Source organism: Peromyscus maniculatus, chromosome 8 (genome assembly GCF_049852395.1).
Source record: "Peromyscus maniculatus bairdii isolate BWxNUB_F1_BW_parent chromosome 8, HU_Pman_BW_mat_3.1, whole genome shotgun sequence".
Lineage (NCBI taxonomy): Eukaryota > Metazoa > Chordata > Mammalia > Rodentia > Cricetidae > Peromyscus > Peromyscus maniculatus.
The window spans coordinates 37,455,949-37,470,020 of NC_134859.1; the positions used below are offsets into that span (position 1 = coordinate 37,455,949).

The window sequence follows — 14,072 nt, forward strand, 5'->3', positions numbered from 1 at the left end:
TCACCAGTGCATGGTAGTCCACTTGTTCTGTCTGTGCCTCCAGCTCACTGGTTTTGGTCTGTTTGCATTTAGTCATTTTAGCGGTCCATCCTTCTTATTTTAATTTAGAATTCCTTAAAGACTGATGTAGAACCATCTTTTTTCTTATGTTTATTGACTGTTCCTATATGGGTTGAATAATTCTATATATTTGGAGTCAGAAGTGTTTCTGACTTTAGTGTTTTTAAAATACTTTCATATAGGAAATGAGCACTCTGAACTGAAGTATGAACAGAAAATTGATTTATGTTTCATATATAACTTATACACATAGCCTGATGGCAATTTTTTTTTTCAAGACAGGGTTTCTCCTGAAATTTGTAGATCAGGCTGGTCTAGAACTCACAGAGATCTGCCTGCCTCTGCCTTCCCAGTGCTAGGATTAAAGGTGTGGGCCACCACACCGGGCTTTATTTTCCTGGCGTTTTGACTGTATCCATCATAAAAGGTTAGGTATGTAATTTTCCTAACATTGCTTTGGTCAGATATTTTGTCACTGCAACAAGAAAAGTCACCAATACATTTAACAAAGATGAAAATATAAAACCAAGGACTGGGGGCTGGAGAGATGGCTCAGAGGTTAAGAGCACTGACTGCTCTTCCAGAGGTCCTGAGTTCAATTCCCAGCAACCACATGATGGCTCACAACCGTCCGTAATGAGATCTGGTACCCTCTTCTGGCCTGCAGACTTACAGCAGGCAGGCAGAACACTGTATACATTAATAAATAAATAAATCTTTAAAAAAAAACAAGGACTGGCTGGGCAGTGGTGGCACACACCTTTAATCCCAGCACTTGGGAGTCAGAGGCAGGCGGATCTCTGTGAGTTCGAGGCCAGTATGGTCTACAAAGTGAGTTCCAGGACAGCCAGGGCTTTTACACAGAGAAACCCTGTCTCGAAAAAAATGAATAAATAGAGAAATACACAAAACCAAGGATTGAGGCCAAGGAGATGGCTCAGTAGGTGCTTGCCACCAAGCCTGATGACCTGAGTTTGATTCCTGGGACCTACATAATGGAAGAAGAGTTGTCCTCTTCTCCGCCCCAACAAGGTTTCTCTGGTTGATTTTTTAAATTTCATATTTTTCCCTAGTTTTTCTTTTTTCTACCCTAATTTTTTATGCTTTTTCTTCTGCTTTCATTTACTATTCTTTAAAAAAAAATTTTGGTTGAAATGGAAAGTACTGTCATTAAAATGTGGTTTTCCTTATTATCTAAATATGCTTCTAAGCAAAGCATCACGAATTTTAATGTCCTGTGTTTTAATAACTTTTTTTTATGGTTTATTTCAAGATTTTGTTTGCTTATTTGGTTGGTTGGTTGGTTGGTTGGTTGATTTTAGGTTTTTGTTTTTTTTTTCAAAGCAAGGTTTTTCTGTGTATCCCTGACTGTCCTGAACTCATTCTGTAGACCAGGCTAGCCTCAAACTCACAGAGATCTGCCTACTTCTGCCTCCCCAGTGCTGGGATTAAAGGCATGGACCACCACTGCCTGGCTGAAGTGTTTTTTAAAAATATTTTATAGTTAATATTTGGGAGATTTTCCACATATGTTACTGATTTGTAGATTAATTCCATTTGGGTCAGAAAGTGTACTTTACATGGCTTGAATCATTTTATATTTATTAAGATCTATTTAATGACCCAGAATATTTTCCTTTTTTGTAAATATTTTCTGTGCACTTGTAAATAATATATGTTTTGCTGTTGCTGCATAGAGTATTCTGTGTGTGCCAAGCCAGGTTGATTTAGAATGCTAGACAGTTTTTCTCTGTTATTTTGTCAGCAGCAGTGGGGCAGGAGCTAGAACAATAGCTCTGCTTCTGTCTTGTAGCAGCCTGGGTTTTTTTCAGTGACCTGTACTCAGGTGAAGCCAAGATTTTTTGGCCTTATAAAGGAATTTCCGTACAATTCAGAATGAAGCAGAGTTGGACTGTATTAGGAAGAAAATTTTAAGTGGAGTTAAGCATACACATTAGGAAGAGAGAGATACACTCAGGAAACATAGGGAACACATCCAAGAGCATGGTTGTAGGCTTCTGAAGACTCTCCCATAAGCTCATATTAGCTGTAGATTGCATTTTGGTGGCTTCTAAAGTTATCCCAGCAGTTGCTAAGGAACGTCAGTGAGATCATAGAGGAGTTCTGGTGATGAATAGGATTTCTGTTGATAAGGTAAAATCCTAGGTCACAAAGATCATAGGAAATTAAGGTGTTTTTATTATAAAGTTTACAGATTTATTTATATGATTTCTAGAAATTTTCACATTTATATCTGTGAAAGGAGTATAAAAACTCATATATACTCAGCCCTTAAAAATGGTTCATTGCAGAGCCGGGCGGTGGTGGCGCACACCTTTAATCCCAGCACTCGGGAGGCAGAGCCAGGCGGATCTCTGTGAGTTCGAGGCCATCCTGGGCTACCAAGTGAGTTCCAGGAAAGGCGCAAAGCTACACAGAGAAACCCTGTCTCAAAAAAAAAAAAAAAAAAAAAAAAATGGTTCATTGCTATTTTAACATTTTTATTTGAAAATAGCTCTGCATAAAAGGAGTATTACCTCTGTGTAAACAATCGCACAGCAAATGTTAATGGTGCTGGAATTATTGGTTCTGATGAGAAATTTCAGCGAGACTCTGGAATGGGGTCTCTTTTCTCATTCCATGTCCTCTTAATAGTCTCTGTCTCCCTTCCCCCATCCCTACCTAACCTCTCATCTTCCATCATGTCCCAGGCTGGTCTCAGACTCTATATAGATAGGAATGACCTTGAAGGTCTGATCCTCTTGCCATTGTCTTCCAAGTGTTGGGTTGTATGCCCCACCATTCTTGGCTGTTATCTAGAATCAGTATCAAAGATAAAAACACTTCCCCTGTAGCCAGTATTTGTTTTCCTTCTCACTCCTTTCTGTTCATTGAGCTTTCTATCTGGTGCCAGTTCTTTCTGTCCTCCCTAATCCTTCTGTACTTTTTGCTATGTACCTAAAACAAATCTTTAATGTTTTTGTGTGTAGGGGCTGATATTATCTTGCTCTATTATCCAGCCTGGCCCAGAATTTCTGGGCTCAAGTTATCCCCTGCCTCAGTTTCTCAAGGTAGCTGGGACTACTGGCAAGCGCCACAGTGCCTGGCTGTTTAGTTTGTTTAGATAGAGCCTCACTCTAGAGCCCAGGTTGGCCTGGACCTTGATGTCCTCCTGCCAGTGTCATCCCTGGGATTACAGGTATTACCAAGCTTGGCTTTTCTTTTGTTATTGTTTTTCCCTTCTGGTTATAGAATTCTAACTTGTAGATGTTTTGGATTGAATAGTCTATATGTATATGTCATTCTTTTCTTGTGCTTGAGGTTTGTTGAGCTTGATATTTGTGATTTGTAGTTTCTATCAAGTTAGGAATACCTTTGCAGTTATTTTCAGTACTCAGGTTCTTTTATGTTTCCTTCCTTCTCCCTGCTTCAAGGACTCCAATTAGTTAATGCAGTTTTCTGTTTTGTTGTTCTATTTTATATTTCTTCTGCTGCAATACCATCAGGTTCTGCTGTTGATCTCTGTTATGTATTGTGATCTCAGGTAGGGTTTACACGTCTAAATCTCTGCTTTTTATTTATTTATTTAACATATTAAGTTCTATCCCAAGCATTAGATTTGACCATCATTCTTGTTGATGACAACCTCTTTAAACAATGTTTTTTGTTTGTTTGTTTGCTTGCTTGCTTTTTAGAAAGGGTTTTACTATGCATAAATCCACCTGCCTCTGCTTCCCAAGTGCTAGGTTTAAAGATATTCGACACCACACCAATCTACAAACATATCTAATAGAAAGCTAGGACAAAATGATTGCAGCGAGCTACAAAGATACTGGGCGATGGTGGATATATAAAAGAAGATCAGTTGAATATGCTAGTAGCAGAATATTGAGAATGATTTTACAAGAATAGAATATTTAGTCATATTTATATGATGAGCATAATGATGTGGTGAAAAGTGGAAATCAACTGATACATGAAATAGAGAGGGTAACCTTGGAAAATTTTAAAAGGCTTTGAGATTTGGTACAAACATAGAAGACAGTAGCTTTTGAATCTGAGCACAACTAGGTCATCCTTTGTCACAGGAAGAGGCAGAGTCCTTGGGTACAGTTGGGCTAGCATGTTAGATTTTCCAGTTTGAGTCTAGAGGCTATTAACACTTGGCTGCACTTGTTGCTTATTGCAGTGGCCTCTGGGTAGTTTTCTGGGTGCTGTAGGCAAAACACTACACCATTTAGATACATTCCTCTCTAACTAAAGGGGATATTTAAATACAAGGGGAGGGGCTCTGGAGAGATGTCTCTGGTTAAGAGCACTGGCTTGCTATCCCAGAGGACCAGATAAAAACCACCTATAATAACTCAGTTCCAGGGGATCCAACACTCTTTTCTGGCCTTTATGGCCTACAGGCATGCAAATGTTACATAAACATACAGGCAGCCAAAATACCCATAAACATAAATCAAAAATAATAAAAACAAACAAACAAACAAAATATATATATATATTTGTATTTTTGAGACAAGATTTCTCTGTGTAGTTTTGGTGCCTTTCCTGGATCTTGCTCTGTAGATCAGGCTTGCCTTGAACTCACGGAGATCTGCCTGGCTCTACCTCCCAGTGCTGGGATTAAAGGCGTGCGCCACCGCCGCCTGGCTGCATTTATTTTTATTAGTAGTTGAGTCATTGAGGATAAGGCCTTCATAGGGCTAATAATGTCTTCTCACTTTTTGTTATTCTGTTTCACTGGTACCTAGCTCTTTGAGTGCATATGATGCAAAGGTGGCCTGCAATCCTAGCCCTCATTCAAGATTGAGACAGTCAAGGAGTTCAAGGTCATCCTGGATTACCTTGTCTCCAAAAGAAGGTTGAGGGGTTATACCTAGGAAAAACAAAGAATGATGGTACATTGAGTGAAAAATAGGAAAGCCATGATGACACATTAAGACTTGGGTTTGCAAAAAACAAAATGGAAGCCGTAGTTGAGTGAAAGGGGAGGACACTTCAATAAAGAAGATCCATTGCATAGCCATCTGAGATGAAAAATAAAGATAGCCGAAGGAGATGAGGTAGTTTTGCATCTTGGTGGTATTTTAGAGAGGATGTAGAAATGCTCTGTGACTAGCTGACAGCTGTCAAAGGTGAGAGAGGATTCAGTGATTACTTAGAATTCAGGGCTTTTAACTTTGTGTTCTTTTTGGAGATCGTCTTAGGGTTTCTCTTCTGTGAAGAGACAGCATGGCCATAGCAGCTCTTATAAGGAAAGCATTTCATTGAGGTGGTGGCTTACAGTTCAGATGTTCAGTTCATTATCATGGCAGGAAGCATGGTGGTGTGCAGGCAGACATGGTCTGGAGAAGTAGCTGAGAGTCCTACATCTTTCAGGCAACAGGAAGTCGACTGAGACACTGGGTGGTATCTTGAGCATAGGAAACCTCAAAGCCCACCCCCACAGTGACACACTTCCTCCAACAAGGCCACACCCACGCAAATAAGCCACACCTTCTAATAGTGCCACTCCCTATGAGCTTATGGGGCAAGTACATTCATACTGCCACAGAGACTGAATTTTTTGTTTGCTTGTTTGTTTGGTTGGTTGTTTTTTTTGAGTCAAGGTTTCTCTGTGTAATTGTCCTGGTTGTCTTGGAACTCATTCCATAGACCAGGCCGGCCTCTGCCTCTGAAATTCAGTTGATCTGTTTTTGTGTGTATCTAATTTGTAAATAAGAATTCTCTGCTGAATACAAAGTCATTAGGATTTGGCACTGTTTTCTTTAGTCTTCACATTAACTTCATTCCTGTGGCTGTGGCTCTTTGGTTGTGCTGATACAATTTGTTGAAAAGGTTATTTCTTCATTGAGTGATCTTGGCACCCTCTTTGAAAATTAGTTGACTTCTTTTTAACAGCAGCTAAAAAGTTTTGTTTTGTTTTTATTTGATTTTTTTAGACACAGGGTTTTGCTATGTAGCTTTGGAGCCTGTCCTGGAACTTGCTCTGTAGACCAGTATATTTTAGCTTTCTTATTATTTGGGTTGCTTTTTTTCCCAGAAATTTGAAGGAAGATTATGCTTATTTTTAAGTAGACTTTATATGAGTCTGTGTATAATTTGACATTATATCTTATAGTGCAGACTTAACACTTTCTACATGAAGTTATTTGGAAAGTTATGTTTCTGGTTTGCTAAAGCTTCTCTAATGCCATGTTCTATACTATTGTAGAGCTTTAAAAAAGTATGTGCTGGATGTTGGGGAGGCAGAGGAAGGAAGACCTCTGAATTTGAGGGTAGCCTGGTCTACATAGAATTTCAGATCAGCCAGAGCTACATAGTGAGGCCCTATTTGAAAAGAACAGCAAACAAACCAATAATAAAAAGACATATGTGACAGTGTTTTCTTCACAATGCTAATGGTCTTGTAAGATACTAGGGACAGAAGGTGGGAAGGGAGTAGAGTTGCATGGGACACCCTTGTGGAGGCTTTATATTTTAATAGAGAAGTAGTAGATTTTTAATGTATTATAGATTACACGGCTATTTTTTTTTATCTAGTATGCTTTTTTTTTTTTTAAGACAGGCTCTCATGTAGCACAGGTTATCCTTGAACTCATTATATAACTGAGGATGCCCTTCAATTTCCAGTGTTCTAACCTCTACCTCCAAGTACTGGCATTAAAGTTATGAGCCACAGTACTTGGTTTATGGGGTTTGAAGGATTTAACCCAGGGTTCACATATTCTAGACAAGTACTCTATCAACTGAGCTAAATCCCTAGCTCTTTTTTCAAATTAAGCCTTTTCTTTCCTCTTTTGGATACTGGGGATTGAACCCAGGACCTGGAGTATAGTAAATGAGTTCTGTCTACTACTTATTCCCACCTGTAGTCCAAGCATTTTGTCAGGACCAAGAATAAAAAATTTATTTTTGCTTAAAAGTATGTGTGTGTAGTATATGCAAGTGGCCTCAGGTGCCCAAGACGACTATGAGATGTCATGTCCCTTAGAACTGAAGTTACAGAGGGTTGTGATCCTTCAATATGGATGGGTGCCAAGAACTGAACTCAGATCCTCAGCAAGAGCTTGCTCTTAACACTGAGATATCTTTCTAGCCCCAAGACCAAGAATCTTGAAATTATTTGAACTCTGTAGGTCTCTGAATTAGATTATGAGTATCATAGGTGTGCTGAAAAGAAATGGAGACTCTTGAGTAGCTTTGTATTATTTCTGTAAGCTCTGGTAAAGTCTTTTGTTTAGATGCAGCCATTCCATTCTTTCAGTATTTTCTCTTTCATATATGTTGAAGCATTTTTATCACTTGGAGCTTTTCTCAACTAATGGATCTTTCTCTGGTGCCATTATTTTGTATAATTTTATGTTCCTTTCTCTTAGGAGTCTCAGCAGTCTAACTTTGGCCCTGGGGAACAAAGTAAGTATTTGTTTTCTTGCTGGTTTTCAAATTAGCCTATTTATTGGGCCTTTTTTTTAAATATAGCCATGCCTTATAGTATGTTTAATTTTTTTTATATTTCTCACTCTGATTTTATGATCTGATAAAAAAATAACAAGGTAAGCTTAGTATTTTTTATTTATTTATTTATTTATTTATTTATTTATTTATTTATTTATTTATTTATTATGTATACAGTGTTCTGTCTGCATATACACCTGCATGTCAGAAGAGGGCACCAGATCTCATTACAGATGGTTGTGAGCCACCATGTGGTTGCTGGGAATTGAACTCATGACCTCTGGAAGAACAGCCAGTGCTCTTAACCTCTGAGCCATCTCTCCAGCCCCAGGCTTAGTCTTAAGAAAACTCAAAAACTATAAGTCATTAAAAATCAAAATAAGCTGGGCATGGTGGCACATGCCTTTAGTCCCTCCCTGTACTTAGGAGGCAGAAGCAGGAGGATCTCTGTGAGTTTAAGGCCAACCTGGTTTACAGAGTGAACTTCAGGCTAGCCAGGCCTATGTAAAGAGAGACCCTATCTCAAAAAACAAACAAAAAATCAAAATAAACTTACTTATCTGAACTAATAGTTGAAATTTCATAAAATCAGTTTGGTGGACACCTCACAAAGTCAAGAGCCATTCAGTCTTTCCACTTCCTTCATGGTACTGGTTTTGTGGTGATAAAACCAAAGGCAGAAATGGTTATGTTAGCACTACCACAGGCTCTTTATGCATTCTGATCTGGATAGGAAGCCTGGTGTCCTCTGCAGCCTCAAGTTCACCTCCATTCTTCACTTTTCAGAACTCTTGTGGAAGATGGCTGTAGAGAATATATGTGGAACCAAGAAACGTGCAGATTGATAGTGCTGAGGTCAAGGTCAGGGCAGGTGTTTGAGTGGTGCCATGTACTCCGGTACGGAAAAGGAATTCTGTGAACAACAGTCCATTAGATAGATTTATGCTGGCCTAAGAGTATTCTGAAAAATACAAATAAGATTTTTTTTTTACCTTTTGCTAGTTGGTTTTGTGTGTGTATGTGTGTATGTGTGTGAGATTTTAATGCAAGAGATAAAACAAGAATTTATCTGTTTGTCTACAGAGTGAGTTCCAGGACAGCCAGAGCTGGTTCACAGAGAAACCCTGTCTCAGAAAAAAAAAAAAAAAAAAAAAAAAAAAAAAAAAAAAAAAAAAAAAAGCTCCTCTGTTTATATATTTATCATGTGTGTAGAAGGCATGGGAATGCGACAGTATACATGTGGAGGTCACAAGACAACTTATAGTAGTCAAACTTTAAATCTGTATGTCTATTTAGTTCTACCTTACAGCTGTAGTTCTGGGTAAAAGGGACGGTGGTTTTTGAAGCAGGATTTCACTGTGTAGCCTTGGCTGTCCTGGTACTCAGAGACCCTTCTGCCTCTATCTCTGGACTGCTAGGATTAAAGGCATTCATCACCACACCCATCTGTGACATATTGATACATCAAAAATAGCTAGCTATAAACCAAAAGTTTCTGATATTCTCTTAAAACTATCTCCTCCTTATTTTTGCTCCACCTTCATTTACTTCCCCAGTGTTTAATTATGGCAAATGGGATCATAAACTTCATCTTTTTTAATTGATTTTAATTGTATTTTTCACTGGATTTATTTTTATTTATTTTTTTTGGGGGGGAGCTCCTGGCCCTCAGGGATGAACTCCTCAGGGTATGGGTCTCCAGCTGTGCTAGTCATTAGTTGGCCCTTCCCATAATTTCTGCACCATCTTTACCCCAATACTAAATTTATTTTAAATGTTTATCAGTATGAATTCTAATTTTCTCTTGTAACATTAAACCATGTTACATGAAATAATTACAGTTATTTAATTAGCCTTCTACTAATGGACATGTATTTTATTTCCTAGCTTTTGTTGTTAAAGCTGTGCTATTATAATGCTGGATGTGGTGACACACACTTAGAACCCTGACTTTAGGGGAGCTGAAACAGAAAGATTGTAAGTTCAAGGCCGGTCCAGGCTCTGCATTATGAATTTGGGCCAGCCCAGGCTGTGTAGTGAGACCCTATCTTCAAAAAAATATCAGTAAAGCCATATTATTAATATCATGTTTCTATGTATGTGTGAGCATTCCTCCAGATACTGGGTAGATTCCTTTCATTGAACTAGATCAGTAGCAGGATAGTTACAGTATTGATAAGATAATGTGAGCATATTACCTTCTAAAATGGCTGTGAAAGATCATTGCTTATGAGAATGCCTGTGTCTCCTGTCCACTATGTGTAATGTATTTATTTTGATTTATATTTTTGAAGATACACATTTTGTATAGACATTTTATAATCTAAATAACCAATTACAGTTGCTCACTTCTATATCTTTTTGTTTTAGAAAGATACAGTGCTTCTGCTAAAACATCAAATGGGCACCAGTCAAAATCGTAAGTTTAATGTTTAATGGGTTTCTTTTTTTTCCTAGAAGTTATCTGTAATAGATGGATATTTTAAATGCTAGAAATATTACTCTTTTGTTTTTTAAAAATTTAAATTAACCATTTATTTTGTATGTGTATATGTATGCATATGGAAGTCAGAGGTCAACTTGTGGGAGTCATTCTCTGGTCTCGGCTTAAGTTCAGGTTGTTGGGCATAGTAGTAAGCCCCTTTACCCACTACTGATCTGTTTTGTTTTCACTGTGAAACCAGAGGCCTTGTGCATTGAACTACATACATCCCCATCTAGAAACACTAATGTTTTATGGCATACATAAGCTAACTTTATCTGTAAAGGGCCAGAGAGCATATAATAGATTTTATGTCCTAAGTACTCAGTTTTGTCATTACAGTATAAAAGCTGTACAGACCACAGACATGGCTGTGCTCCATCTAATAATACTAATTTTGTTGTTTTTGTTTTTTGATACCAAGTCTCATGGTGTCTAGGCTGTCCTCAAACTTACCATATGTATTCAAGGATGACATGAACTTAATCCTCTTGCCTCTACTTCTCATGTATTCAGATTATATATAGGCAAGTGTCATTATACCTGGGTTTTCTCTTTTTTGTGGTAATAGAGATTGAGGTTATTTCACATGCTAGGCAAGTAACATACTACTGAGCAATATCTCCAGTCCAATAAAAATTTATTTACAAGACAGTAGTGAAAAACTAGTTATGGAAATACTTGTCTATAATCCCAGCATTCCCAAAGACTGAGTCAGGAGGATTGCCATGAGTTTAAAGCCAGCCAGGACTACAAAAGCAAGTTTGACCAATCTAGGCTATATGTAGTAATACCTTTCTTCAAAACAACAAAAACAATACGAATCTCAACAAACAAAAGGAAAAGAAAAAACAGTAGTGGCCTAAGTTTGCCATGCAGGCCGTGGTTTGCCCACCTCTATTCTGAGTTCATAGTTTGTGTGTGAGTGTGTGTCCGTGTCCTGTTTTTTGAGACAGGGTTTCTCTGTGTATCCCTAGCTGTCCTGAAACTCACTCTATAGACTAGGCTGCCTTGAACTCATAGAGATCTTCCTGCCTCTGCTTCATGAGTGCTGGATTAAAGGCATGCACCAGCACTGCACATTTAATAAAAAAAAATTATGTTAAAGATGGGATTCTTCTTAGTAAACCTTCCATTTAGCCACTGAATGCAGCATCATTTCTATTTTTTTGAAGTTTTCATATTTTTATTATATTTTGTTGGTAGAATCAGAAGTATGTATCACAGTAGGGGTAGGTGTATTAGGTGATAATAAATTACATCTAGAGTGTGAGCACCTGAATCCTGAGATTAACCATTTAAATCAGTGATTAGAACAAAGTTCCAAAGAAACAGCAATTATGTGGCTTCCTGTACCACAGCCACAGACCACAGCACTAACCTCAGCCTAACAGCTTCTTCATGTAACAAAAGGAGGACTGAGAAGAAACTACATGAACAAAAACAACTTCCATACACTGCTGAGAAACTCATTATGTCTTTGTTATCATATCTTTATGCCAAAAACTAATAATGCTTGTCTGCTCCATATGGGCATACCACTTTGGTTGCTGAGGAAACAAAAACATGCTGGACCTAGAGAGGTGTCGTAAAGGCTTTGACATACTTACATATGTAAACAGGTTCATTGAGCTGCCATTATTAAATCATAAGGGCTGAGAGAATTCAGAGGAAGTCCATTTTCCTTACTGGATCAGTCATAGAGATATGCTAAGCCCTTGTTCAAAGAAAACTTTTTAAAAATTCCATTTACTGAACTAATTTTAAACCACTTCTCATATTACATAGTCATCTGGTTACTTATTTCAGGTGATTGTGTGTGTGTGTGTGTGTGTGTGTGTGTATTTCGAATTTGGGGGTCAGATTTAGAAATGCAGATTAGGCTTTGAGGGGAGAGTACAAGTAGTTACTGCTGTGAAAGAAGACTTCTTCCTACTGATTGGAGACTCACAACACTTTAAAAAGAAAGGTAATGAGGAAGTCAATATTTTCTAGATACAGATCTCCCAAACTTTATGTTAATTTTTCCTTCATGAAAAAAAAACCCCAAAACCACAGAATGTTTCGTGTTACTCACATTTTATTTAAATCTAATGATTTTGGACTTAAGGAAAACTTAAATCTTTGATTTTACTTTAAAAAATTGTAGAAATTGTCAGCTTATTGTATTTATATATTTTTAATTCAATTTAAATTTCGGTGAAGGAAGATTTAGAACTTGGATTTAAAAATTCATACAAAGCCATTTCTTACCCCAAACTCTAGTGCTGGTGTCACTTGTCTTCATAGCAAGGCATTGTGAACCAGAACTTTTTTCAGTTAACCAGTTGCCAGCAGTCACTCAGCTCTTTGTCTTCATGGACCATTGGAGACAAGGGAGGAGTTGCTTGATGGTTCCATTCTCTCTTGCTTCTCCTTAGGACTCATATCTGGTAGATCACGCTTTAGTAACTGTTAGTATCCATGCCTGTGTCCAATGAGAGGGTAGATCACGCTTTAGTAACTGTTTTGGTATCCATGCGTGTGTCCAATGAGAGGGTAGATCACGCTTTAGTAACTGTGTTAGTATTCATGCCTGTGTCCAATGAGAGACAAGTTTGTTGTAACAGGAGTGCATGTGAGAGTTGAACTAGAAAAGGAAGTGAGCATGTTACTAGTGGAGGCAGCAGCTTTGTTCCTACCGTCCTACCATGCCCACTGCTCTCTTTGCAGAATGCTACATTTTGCTTTCTTTAATTTTTGTTTTTGTTTTTTGAAACAAAGTTTCTCTGTGTAGCCCTGGCTGTTCTGGAATTCTTTCTGTAGGCCAGGTTGGCCTTGAACTCAGAGATCCACCTGCCTCTGCCTCCGGAGTGCTGGGATTGAAGGCATGTGCACCATCACCTGGCTTAAATTAAAAAAAAAAAATTTTTTTTAATGCATGGAAAGTTGAGGTTATAAAAATGGATAATTTCTTCCTTTTTTTAAAATTTTTTTTTTTGGTTTTTCAAAACAGAGTTTCTCTGTGTAACTGCCCTGGCTGTCCTGGAACTTACTTTGTAAACCAGACTGGCGGGCCTCGAATTCACAGAGATCCATCTGCCTCTGCCTCCCAAGTGCTGGGATTAAAGGCGTGCACCACCACCACCTGGCTTAAATTTTTTACTAGAATGTGAGCAAATCTAAACAGGATAAAGACAGTGTGTGCATGTGTATTTCAATTAAATTTTTGGCTAACACAATGATTAGTCCTAGAATTATGGTAAATATTTAGTACTCTGGCCTGCTGTGATTAATGTTCCTTTCTGCCTTTTCCCTCTAGTATGTTAAAAGATGACTTAAAACTAAGCAGCAGTGAAGACAGTGATGGGGAACAGGTGTGTCTACTATACAGTCTGTTGTCAGTCCTTTATACTTACTGTTTGATTGTGTCGTAGTTTTTAAGATCAGTACATTTTCCTGTAAGTTTTCTTATACTGGATGTTTGTAGTCTTCTGTAATGTCATTAAGCTTCCCTTTTTGTTATTTTAATTGACTTTTCCTTAACATTTATTATGGACCAGAACATACTTTTGAAGCAGGAGGTTACTTACAAGAAATATTTTCAAAAGTTTTTAAAAAATGATTTTTTTTTTTTAATACAAATGGGTCCCTTGGAACTGGAGTTACAGATGGTTGTGAGCACCATGTAGGTTCTGGGATCTTCTGCAAGAGTACTTGCAGGTAGTGCTCTTAAATGATGAGCCATCTCTCCAACCCCCCAACTTTTTAAGTCTTATCCTAGAGAATTTTTTTTTGTAGTAGAGTACTACTGGAGACTGAGGTAGGCAAGCACTACTTCTTTAAGTAAACACAGGATCCTGGTTTGGTATTGTTTGTGGTGCTTTGGTTATTGGTTTTGTTTTGAGGCAGTGTTTCATCAAGTGGCCCAGGCTGGCCTCAGTCTCATGATCCTGCTGCTTCCACCTTTTGAGTGCTATGATGGACTAGGTTTTTTTTGTTTGTTGTTGTTGTTTGTTTGTTTGTTTTGTTTTTTGAGACAGGGTTTCTCTGTGTAGCTTTGCACCTTTCCTGGGACTCACTT

At 38.0% G+C, this 14,072-nt stretch overlaps 1 protein-coding gene across 3 annotated transcripts in view; it reads left to right on the top strand.

Annotated features, from left to right (window-relative positions):
* Positions 1–14,072, top strand: part of Aff4 (ALF transcription elongation factor 4) — a 72,490-nt gene that overhangs the window by 32,590 nt on the left and 25,828 nt on the right. For all 3 annotated transcript variants that reach the window (XM_076578358.1, XM_076578360.1, XM_076578359.1), the window contains 3 exons: positions 7,449–7,485; positions 9,898–9,946; positions 13,311–13,365. In XM_076578358.1, coding sequence (XP_076434473.1) covers positions 7,449–7,485; positions 9,898–9,946; positions 13,311–13,365 — 141 coding nt within the window. The remainder of the gene's footprint in view (positions 1–7,448; positions 7,486–9,897; positions 9,947–13,310; positions 13,366–14,072) is intronic.